Source organism: Protobothrops mucrosquamatus, unplaced genomic scaffold (assembly GCF_001527695.2).
Source record: "Protobothrops mucrosquamatus isolate PMUCROS unplaced genomic scaffold, P.Mucros_1.0 scaffold2019, whole genome shotgun sequence".
In the NCBI taxonomy this organism is placed as follows: Eukaryota; Metazoa; Chordata; class Lepidosauria; order Squamata; family Viperidae; genus Protobothrops; species Protobothrops mucrosquamatus.
The window spans coordinates 72,422-84,163 of record NW_015388130.1 but is presented as its reverse complement, the minus strand read 5'-3'; the positions used below and the strand labels follow the sequence as shown (position 1 = coordinate 84,163).

The window sequence follows — 11,742 nt, the reverse complement described above, 5'->3', positions numbered from 1 at the left end:
GATCATTTCAGTCAGGCAGCATATCCTATGTACTATTAAAGGTATTAAATATACAAATCTCTTTCCTGTGGATGATCAATAACTGTCTCCATGGATGTGGCCTCTATTTCTCTGAGAGAAATTCTGGGAGACAGGTTGAGTGCAAGCATAATTAACCACATGCTATCATATCCCTGCTCTATCTGCTCTTCTGACTACTAAATAGAAACCATTGGATCTGGGCCCGAACAAGCCTCCTAAAGTTGCCAGCAAATTTTAATATACTTGTTATTGAAAATACATGGAAGTAATATAAACTGCGTAACACTTAAACATAATCTGATTAAATCCAAATTGATTTTTGTCCTGGCCACATTTTTTTAATCCTTAGCCCATATTTGAGGTAGTGTCTCAAGTAGTAAAAGGCATCTGATCTCTGTCCTCATAGCCCCTACCAATTGTGCACACATAGTTTTGAGATTTCATATATTCCTTTCTTCCCTAGAACACTTATATGGGCTTTCTGGACTATCGAAAGCAAACAATCCAAGATCTGGGTATAAGTCCCAGCACCTGCACATTTAATCCTGGTGTGATTGTAGCCAATATGACAGAGTGGAAGCACCAACGCATCACAAAGCAGTTAGAAAAATGGATGCAGAAAAATGTAGCGTATGTATCAAGAGTCCTCTAATAGCAGGAACTGATTGCGCATTTGGTAATATACAGCTGATGATTGTAAAAATGCATGCCATATTTATTTTGTCCTGCTCTATGAACAATCTGACTCTCACCACAAAGACTAATGTTATTATCAATACTGTCTGGAATGTCTTTAATTTGCACTAGCTCAAAAGTCATTCTTACTACAGCATTATATTTGTGTTTGAACTAAGTACACAATCAATATTGCACATTTTTGAAGGGCGTAATTGTATTTAGTTTAGCAAACCAATAGTTTGATAAGTTTCTGATGATGCTCAGATTAAAAACAAAAAAGTTAGTTTTAAGTTAATGAAGTTGAGCATACCTAAACTGAAAGTGTGAGGGTGCATGATTAGCCCAGTCACCTACTGTACTGAGCTTCAAATCGTGTTCTACTTCTCTACTGTTCTAGTTGAATTGTATTTTGCTTTATTGACTGCATCTCCACTTAGTAAAATAGCTGTTTTAAAAATAAATCTTCCACCCATTTGACATTCTAAAAAACTTTTTCAGAGAAAATCTCTATAGCAGCACCCTTGCAGGAGGTGTGGCCACTTCTCCAATGCTCATTGTTTTCCATGGAAGATATACAACTATTAATCCTTTGTGGCATATTCGACATTTAGGTAAAATTTGCTTCTGATAAAGCATGTTTTTATCTTGTATTCTTTGATTATACTAAGCTATTTTTTTAAAAAAAGTTTGCATTGTGGTATAGTTTAGTTTAAGAATTAAAATGCAAGATATCTTCAACTGAATGTTTATGAACATGTATATTCTGTTTGTTGCTGCACTTTACACATATAATATTCAGCACAGTATTCTCCTCTGCAACTAGTAAATTGTGCCACTTTTATAAAAGTACAGAATATTATGTACTTTAGTATTGACACATTAGTTGTTACAACAGTGGAATAATGTTATTAGATCTGTTGAATATAGGTAGTCCTTGAGATATGACAGATCACTTAATGAACATTTAAAGTTACAACAGATGTCCCCAAATTGCTTATGTCCTGTTTAAAAATTACAATGGTCATTCAACTTTACGACTGACCACAGGGATGCTGCAGCACGCCCCCCCCCCCCGCCTCTCTCCTATCCCATCTTGCTCCTCACATGTCCATCACCCACCGTACTTACCTTTTGAAGCTCTCCGGACCTCATGTTGGGGAAGGAGGGCAAGCCTTGTGTTCCTGGGCCATGTGGTGGCAACCTGAATATGGCCATTTTGTCCTGCCTGCTTGTGGGTGGGGACAAAATGGTGGCTGTCAGACAAACCACTTTGTTTTGCTGCCTTAACGAGGTCTCCAGTGTTGCAGAAGCTTCTGAAGGCTGTAGAATGCTTCTGCAGGGCTAATGAGACCTCATTAAGGCAGCAAAGCAGTTTGTCCCTGTGTCATGTGGTAGTCACACAGAAGTGGGTAGCATGTTTTGGGTGGAATATAATGGCAGTTGCTTCTGGGCCACCGCCTTGCAGCCCGGGAACAAAGTGGTCCATTTTGCTACCTGAATGAAGTCTGCACAGCACTGCAGAAGCTTCTGAAAGCTGTAGAAAGCTCCTGCAGCACTGTGCAAACCACATTAAGGCAGCAAAATAGATTGCTTTATCACAGGGCTACATGGCACTATTCCAGAGGCGGCATCAATACCAAAATGCAATTCAGCCAGTGGAAATACGCCATGGAATAATGTCATGTGGCTGCATAATGAAGCAATCCATTACAGCCCTCTGGAAAGCCTAAGGGGACCTGGTAGGAGTGGGAAAAGGCCTATGGGATGGGGGAAGCAGAGCACAGGACTTCTTGGAGGGTGGGGGAGTCCTTGGGAGGGCCAGGGCAGGTGGGCCTGTGCCTGTGCTAGGCCTCCAAGGGCTTTCCCCACCTCTGAGGCACTCCATGCTCCACTTACCTCATGCACATTTGTTTAATGATTCATTGGGGAGAGATGGAATGGGTCATTAGTTGAGCTACTTAATTTAATGACCTTTACAATATACAATTGTTATTCCACAACAGTTGTTGGCTCTGGCTCTGCAGGCTCCATGAGTCATATCTCTATGGCTGTAAGCTTCTGAGATGTGTTTGGCTGGAATTGTAAAAATCCTAGCATCATTTGAAAAGGACAGGTGGATTTTATGTTTGTATGTATGCATGTATGCATTTATGTATTTAACAGATTTATATGGCTGCCCAGCTCACACATTGTGTGAATACAGGTGGATTCCCTCCACGTACTGTATTTACTCCTATGTCTACAGATCCCAAAGTACACTGAATTCAACATAACTTAGATCAGGGTAAACAAGTCTAGTTTGGCACTGAACACATTTAAATTTAACTAAATGCCATCCACATGCAATTTATTGTTAAGCAAGAGAAAATTTTGCTAAAAATTAATGTTATTTTTCTTCCTCCCCCCCCCCCCATAGGATGGAGTCCTGATGCTAGATACTCAGAGCATTTTCTTCAGGAGGCCAAGTTACTTCACTGGAATGGGAGATATAAGCCTTGGGGCTACCCTAGTGGACACTTTGACTTTTGGGAAAAATGGTTTATTCCTGACCCTTCAGGAACTTTTAAACTGATTCGTCCTAAGACCTAATTATGCCATTTATCTTTAAGACATCAGAAACAGTTTTCAGCATGATCATGGTTATATATATATTTGAGATGGTATTTAGTGAACATGGCTCTACTGTATAACTGAATCTTATGATGTATAAGCATCAAAATGAAATTTTACCACAAGGACAATGAGGCCACAAAGTATGCACACTATCACTCTTTCTAGCAGGAGCTGAAACTGAAACATTGTTAAGGAAAACAATCTTTAATAACACCAAGGTCTCTATTTAAATAATTCTGTAAATAAGGACTTACCAAAATACTTTTTGTAATACTGTTTGAATAAATTTGTTTTTGTCTTAAGTGCATCTTCTATATATAAAATTAAGCCAAATAAAATTAAGCATCCATTATTTTATTTCAAATAATTTAAAACTGCTTTGTTGTAACAATACCAATACAATTGACTTTTAAACAATATTACAATAAAGCACCAGAAAATATTATAACAATTTGTTTTTTTTGCAAAAAAAAATGGCAGATCAGACATACTAAATACATTTTAAAGCACCATATTATAGAACGGATGTGCATTCATATCTCATTAATCTGGATGTTTCTTTCAAAACAAGTCCTCTCCTTTTCACATCATAATAGTGAGCTATGCATGATCTGCAGCAAGATAATTCTCTGCTTAAAAAAGTGTTCCAGATCCCTGATGCAAAGGCATTTCAAGCACTTGCAAAAAAGTATCCATGTAAACAGTGACACATAAGTGTGCAATCTTAAGCACACTTACTAGGAAGTAAACCTTGTTGAATATTGTGGAGCTCAATTTGAATAAACATGCATAAGACTGTGCTACAAATGAATTTACTAGACTATTGACATGGAATTTCCACAGAGACTAACCAACATGATCAGAACTAGATACACATCATAATATTAAAAAGAATAGGCTTGGAGGATTAATGAACATTATTTTGTGGCAGGTCATAAATATGCTCATCTTTTAATGAGCAAAAAATCAAAACACTCTGGAAAGGTTCCAAAGTGACTATGGTTTGATTTTAAATTGATCCATACAACCCTACTTCCTAATGCCAATATAATAAAACATTTTAAACATTTCCAGCTATTTTTGAAGTAGTTAGATAATCTAAATTATATACACATTGAAATAGAGTTCTGGTACATAATTCAAGTATCTAAAGCACTTAATCAATAGATTTTGAAAAACTCTGTTTACTTTTTTATTGCTTTTATCTCCACCCCTCAAGGAGAAAGCAGGCTGGAGGAGAAAAGAAGGCATAGATACCGGTAGCACAAACATTCTCAGTAGGAACTATGTTTTTAGAAAGACAATGGTCACAATCTGTTGCATTGCAAATTTAGCACAGCATGCAGAATATTCTAACAGAGTGCATATCCATCACAAGCGAACAGTGAAGTGTCACAGAAAAAATAGTGCAACTCCTGTTCTCACATCTATCTTTCCTTCTCCAAGCCTAACTTAGAAAGATACATACAAAAGTAGTTATATCGACTGCATAGAAAAGCATTGTTTTACTCAAAGTGAACCATTTGTTGATACCAGCAATGCCAACTGAATTTGTTGCAACATGTGCCTACAGAGAGCACCATATCCAGTAGTAACTCACAGCTAAAATAATTTGGGAATAAATTAAAAGCAGAGTGGTAGGAGGAGAGAAAAAAGAAACTGCAACTGAAATAATGGTAAACAAATAAAACATATAGAATTAGGTCCCTGAAAAATATTTTTCAATTTAAGGGTAAATGTGGCTCAACCCCCACACTTTTCAAAAGGCAGTTTTCACATTCAACCACCAGTGACAAAACCCAGGGGGAATTAGGAATCTAGTCCTTTTGGGGGAAAGAGAGGTAAACTAACTTAGAGTTCTGCCTGAGTTACTTCTGTTAATGGGTTTCTACTACTTTGTTAAAATGTTACTGTTTGGTAACAGTGTTAAATTTCCGCCCTTTAATTCATATATATGAGCATACATAGGGTATATCCCAATACCCAGGAAGGGATATCTTAAAAATGTAACTTCACAGAGTATCTTACAAAATATGGATTTAAAACAAGACATTGGACATCACAAATGAGAAATCACTTGGCTAAAACTGCAAAAATGGAATAATTTTAGCTATAAAACTTGATACAAAAAAAAAGGATGGGGAGAGATTTTTTTTTCTCTAACAAAGGATATTTCTTTAAATTAATCTAATTCATCTACCAAAATGACTCATCCTAAGAAAAACTAAGAGGCACAATGCTATTAAAATGCTTCAGTTGGGGAACTGAGGTACCGTTCTTGATCATGACTATAGAATATAGAGTTGATTCTAAGTACTGACTCTTCCTTCTTCTTGTGCTCTTGAGAGGCTAAATTCAGGAATCTGATCTGTGAAAGTTTGTGTCATCCACTGTCCATTAGGTACATCGCCAACAGAAGAACCACTGCTGTACTCCAAGTTGGTTGCTGCATAAAAAGAAACCTACATCAATTGCTGCTATTAAAACTAAGAGAGGAAAAAGGAGCACCAAAATACATGCAACTACATGCAAAATACATGATGAATATAGAAGCACATATTTTATAACGTTTATGCTGTTCATGTGTTTATAGTGAATTCAAAATGCATTTTTATGTTTAGGAATATTTTTTAAAAATTAAACAAATCTTCTGGTTTTCTGGGACAAAATTTCAGGCCTCAAAGACTGTGCTGGAATTCCTTTTCTGAGATTGGAAAGCAAGCTCCAATTTCAGAAGAGAAAATCCAAGATTCCTGCTTCTTTGAGGATATTTTTGCAATCTTTCTCATTCCCACATTGTAGAGAAGAAACAGGACTAGAAGTGATGTTGGCTTCAAAAGCCAAATCTCTTGTACTTGCTTTCTATATTTTCAACACAAGAGAACTTTGAATTGCCCTTTGTACTAAATTAATACCCTCCCATTGCATACAATGCAAAAGATGAATATTGGTTAAACTGACAAATGGAATTATTTTTGCTTTTTTTTATTCCATCCGTTCAATGTACTGGCAGAAAGATTATGAGGTAATTGGGGGTCATGAAGATCAAAGTATTCAAATTATTGCAGCTGGCCAGCTTGCCCCAAAAACAATTTTATTGCCTTCTCAGGGGAAAAAAATTAAAATAAAGATGTAATTTGAATTTTTCCATGCTGTACCTGTTCCATTTGTGGGGAAGATACACTGTTCATTCTCAGAGGTTGTTCTCTCACCATAAGCTCCTCCATAGGCTGCTTCATAACCTGGATCATATTTTTCTTCCTTAACAGCCATCTTCTTAGCTTCCTCTGCATAAACAAGACTCACAATGTTGAAATTGTTCTTTTTGAACTCTTAAACATAGAACCATTTGTCAAAATTATCCTATTTCAGAATAAAACCAAATTATAGCTTGAAAGCTTGTAAATATCTTGTTCTATTGATAAGAATTGCCTTGCAGAAGAACTCACAATGGAGTTTGCATTATTGTGTAATTATTAAATCTGAAATGTGTAAGAACTGTAAACCATTAGTTCATAGCATGAAATAACTGTCTATGCCTACTTTGATTTACTTTTGAAGATTTGACATATTAATAATCCATTACTACTACTTTGATTTCAAATGGAATACCTTGTGCAAGCTGCAAATCAAATGTATACTGCACTTCCTGGACTTCAGCAGCTGATGAAACCCCCTTCAATTGATCCCTTAAGTCTTTTAGCTTTATGTAATAATGAACTTTGTCCTGTGCACGAGGAAACTGAGCACATCTTGCACTGGATGATGGCATCACATAGCAAAGCTGTACAAAAAAAGCAACTAATTATGTCATCAAACTGGTAATTATTTCCAAATACTAAAATTGTTACAAAGTGATTTGATCTTTATCGCATTTGCTGAAAGCTTAAACCAGGGGTGTCAAACTCGCCACATCACATGACGTGACTTTTTTTTCCATTGCCGGCAATGGGGTGGGCACGGTTTCGCCATGACGCATCCGGTCCGCAGGCCAGCAGTTTGACACCCCTGGCTTAAACTCTAAAGAAAACAGCAATAATTTTAAATGACAATTCGTATCCTAAACATCAAGATGTTTGCTTTACATATTGAAATAAATATTATTTTATTGAAATAATATATTGAATAATATATTGAAATAATATACTGAAATATTATTTTAATAAAAAAGTCCTTGCATAAATGTAAAAAAATTATATTCCTAAGCAAGACAAGAACTTACTGTTTCTGTATCTGGAACTTTATGTGGCTGTAGTCCAAATTCTAATTTTTTAACTTTCACTCCAAAAACTTCTTTACTAAAAATGTCATAAATACCTACAGTAAAAATTGGAAATACATCCATCAGTTATAATGCAAGCTTAACCACAACAAAATGCCTAGGTCTCATTTTTTAAAAACTTACATTTTCCATTAAAAACAGCTATTTTAGGTTGATACTTCTGCAATTTCTGCACTAGAATATGTCCTCCTTCCCGAAATTCTTTGCTGAAAAGAGGACAAAATAGCACAAATAAAAAATAAGACTATAATTTTCAGAAAAATACTGTATGATAACTTGAAATGAACTCTACCTGGAAAGGTCTTTGCTACCTGGTGTTGTCCTTTCCACCATATTTGTAAATCCAATACCATATTTATGTGGCAAAGTATGATCATCCATATGATTCAATTGTTCTAGGCTTAGCCCAGACATAAAAAGACATTTCCCTATGGAGTCAAAAATGTATTTGTCATATTTTCTGGAAAGTACATACCAAAACTCTATTAATTTATTTTTAAATTATATTTATTCAATTATATTTATTTTTACTTTCAAAAGTAGCAAAGCAACTATAATCATATGCAAAATGAAGCTAGTCAAGATAATATAGCATAATCTTTATTATTATTTAAAGAAAATAATGAAGTCTCTCTTGAATCAAGCTCAACTGATGGTGTCTACATAGTTATATCTAAGCAGGTTTGTTATCAACCTGATGGTAGGTTTTTGCGCTCTTCAAGATTTCTTTTCATTTCTTGGTCCAGTCTACTGGTTCCCAGTCCAGGCATCAATAAATTGACCTTTGTTTTTGTATGTCCTAACAGGCAATTTGTCACATAATTTGCTTTGAATTTATGCAAAAGAAATGTATGAACTACTTTCATTGATATATGAACATATTGACTAAACTGTTCTAGCAAGAATAAAATCTTGATTAGAGTCATAACCTAGGACCTATTACTTTCTGTTACTACAACCAGAAAATTCTAGATTATAACCAAATTTCCAGAGTTCATGAAAAAGGATACTCACAGAAATGATTTCCAGGTCCTGGATAATGATGACCTTTGTAGGCTGCCATTAAACCTGGATTTATACCAATCTAGGGAAGAATACATAAATGAAATCTTAATGTTGTTCATGAAAAAGATGTATTAGATGTAATGAAAAGAACAAAAACAAAACAAGTAAATTACTTGGATAAACTGGGCACCTGTCGCTCCTGACTGTCCAATAAATTGGTCTGTTCATGGTGATTTATATAATTTGCATAATGACATCATTAAGCAAATAATGCAAACTGTCAGTACAGAAATATTGTCATATAAATTAATACATGTTCAGTCTACTTCACCCGAACAAATTTTGTAGTTATTTTAGACATGCTCAGATGGAAACTGTCTGTTGCACTGAAAATCCATTAAATGAGCATCCATTAAATTGACATCTTTTATTATATAACTTTATGTTTCCTAATACAGGCTATCGTATTAAAACAATATACAGTATTAAAATTCAAAGTTAATAAACAAGTCATGAGTTTTAATCTCCAGAAATTATAACCTCTTTTGTCTAGTCAATCGGTCCTGAAAATTCTTCAAGATAGCAAGGGAAAACCAGAAATGATATATCACAAAAAGGTCATTAAATGTCAACAGAGAGCTCTATACTTCCATATAAAGCTCAAACATATCCAACACTCGCAACAGGCTATCATGAAGACCTCCAAGAATTTATCAACAAATTGCTTAGTTAACTGACCATAACCATTATCTATAGTTCAACTGCTTTTTACAATTGACTTACAATTACAATGTCCAAATTGAAGGTCAATATATCAGGAAGAGTTTTGGTCAACAATTCAGCTTCTGAAACACCATTAAAGCGATCAACTTTTCTTTTGACTTTGAAAGTATCTGTGATTTTTTCCTGTTTCCCTTTGGATTTTACAGGCTTGGCAGCAGATTTTTTGGGTTCAGATTTATTTTTTCTTTTCCTTCCTTTAACAGTTGCTGAAAGACAAGAGACGTCTTATTTAATAGTGAAGGCAGAAGAATTTTCTTGTTTAGTTTTGATTTTTTTTTTTTTTACTTTTTCAAGTGTTTTTTTTTCAGCAAAACTTACCATCATCCAACATAACAATGGAGAAATTTTGGTACACAGATCTAATCAGCAACTTTATTGTCTCTCCTAGTCCACATGGCTTCTCCCCCATGTTCTTCCATTGTTCATCGGTGTCTTCAATATGCAATTTCTGGGGCTTTCCCAACCCATAGCAATTCCTTAGAGGACTACTTTCCAAAACCCTCAAAAAGCTCTTAGTGTTTTGAAGAACCTCCTCCCTAAGGTTACACAATCTATATAGGAAAGAAGGAGCTTAAAGTTTGGTCCCACCCACCCACATCTTTATCCTTAATCAAACAAATACTACCATCTTCAAATTGTCCCAAATACTGGCAATTGATAAGTCATAAACTTTAATGCAACTGAGTGAAATCACACTTGAAAATGAATCTGAAATCAACTAATAGTTACTAGAAAATATTACAGAATGTTATTAAAATTTGTATAATAATGCACAATAATTGCAAGGTAACAATAATCTATTGGTTCAGATTGCTGTGTTTAACTTTTGACAGAGTATGATCACTATTTCCAGGGGACATGTGGGAGAAATCCAGTGAATTGGTCCTGTTGATTAAATGGTGGTTGATTTAAAGCTTGCATTAATTTCAACGTATTATGTGAGTCCAGCCACTGTGATTTCTTGAGTGAAAACTGTGATTTAGCATGATATATGAACTCAGTTGTATATTTTAGAGTACACAGAAGAATGAAAACTTTCTTTTCAATTAATAATCTATGACTCCATGTGCAGCTTTACTGAGAAGACCTGAGCAAGCGATGGGAGAAATGAGCAGTCCCATCGTATTAGTACATAATGAAATTATGCTGTGCACTACTCATGAAAGGCAGTTGGGAAATATGCATTGAAAATAAACGATTTACAAGATTATCACAAAATGTAGTCCCATTGAGGCTTTCTTTTGGACAAATATGTACACGAGTGCAACTTTTAAATGAAGGACAACCTTAACTGAAGTAGCCCATTTTGAATGTCATGTTGTGGGAATATTATTCTTTCAGTAAAAAATTGTAGAATTCAGTACATACTATTTTAAAATATGATCCAGATACCTTGTTGTTTCATCAAGGATAATAAAAAATATATATTTAAGATGAGGGTTCATTTAAGCCACTTTTCTCACAAAACCTATTTTTTTAAGCGTACATTTTATCTTAAAGAAAGCTCTTCACAACTTTTGGAGAACAAAACGATCCTGCAATTTCCCCAAATTCTAGAAGAAACTATTGTTGCAAGCTCGCGCTCAATATTCCAAGTGGGAAAAAAAAATAAAGATACCTTGAATAGGTTCCTGAGCAATGTTTGGTTCCAAAACTTCCTGAAGACCTTCATGCTCATTCATCATCTCCAGATTAGGAGCTGCAGCCATCGTTTGGTTGTATGAAAAGGGATAAAAGGCTGGTTGAAGAGGAGTGTAGTACCTTAAAAAAAAAGATGAAAAAATATTATTTCAAATAGTAAGTTAAGGAGGAAATTCCCATAGTATTGGACATACATTTGTATAGCTGATATGAGTGTCTGTCAGGTTGTTAATGTGTACTGTAATTCTTAACCCATATGTATTAGATCAGGAATGGGCAAAAATCAGCCAAGAAACTGCGTGGAGCCCACAATCAAATAGAATCCAGCTTCCAAAAGCCTCTCCCCCCCCCTGCTTCCAACAGGTCAGCTGATGGGCAGAAAAGGATTATTAGTTTTCTCCTGACATTAACAGCAAGAAACTAAATACAGGTAGTCCTCGACATTTGTTTTGTGACAGTTCAAAATTACAATGGCAAAAAAAAGTGACGTATAACTAGTCCTCACATTGACAACCAGCCCAGTATCCACACAGTTGTGATCAAAATTTGGGTGCTTGGCAACTGGCATGTATTTACAATACTTGTAGTATACCTGGATCATGATGATCGCCATTTGCAACCTTCCCAGCTGGCTTCGGATAAGCAAAGTCAGTAGGGGAATCCAGATTCACTGAAGGACCACATGATTCAGTTAACAACTGCAATGATTCACTTAGCAA

The 11,742-nt window shown here is 35.3% G+C and overlaps 2 protein-coding genes across 2 annotated transcripts in view; one reads left to right on the top strand and one right to left on the bottom strand.

Annotated features, from left to right (window-relative positions):
* The window catches only part of GLT8D2 (glycosyltransferase 8 domain containing 2), a gene marked incomplete in the record, with an annotated part of 24,450 nt that extends 20,693 nt beyond the window's left edge, over positions 1–3,757 (top strand). Inside the window, 3 exon segments of the mRNA XM_015823865.1 lie at positions 485–651; positions 1,198–1,310; positions 3,116–3,757. Of these exon segments, the coding sequence (XP_015679351.1) occupies positions 485–651; positions 1,198–1,310; positions 3,116–3,288 (453 nt within the window).
* Positions 3,758–3,901: 144 nt separating this feature from the next.
* Positions 3,902–11,139, bottom strand: TDG (thymine DNA glycosylase; the record flags this gene model as incomplete). The annotated part of the gene is made up of 9 exons (XM_015823866.2): positions 3,902–5,758; positions 6,471–6,599; positions 6,925–7,096; positions 7,535–7,629; positions 7,718–7,800; positions 7,887–8,022; positions 8,609–8,678; positions 9,383–9,588; positions 11,001–11,139. Coding segments are annotated over 9 exons (1,167 nt in total), but the record flags the coding sequence as incomplete, so codon positions are not given.
* Positions 11,140–11,742: the final 603 nt, after the last annotated feature.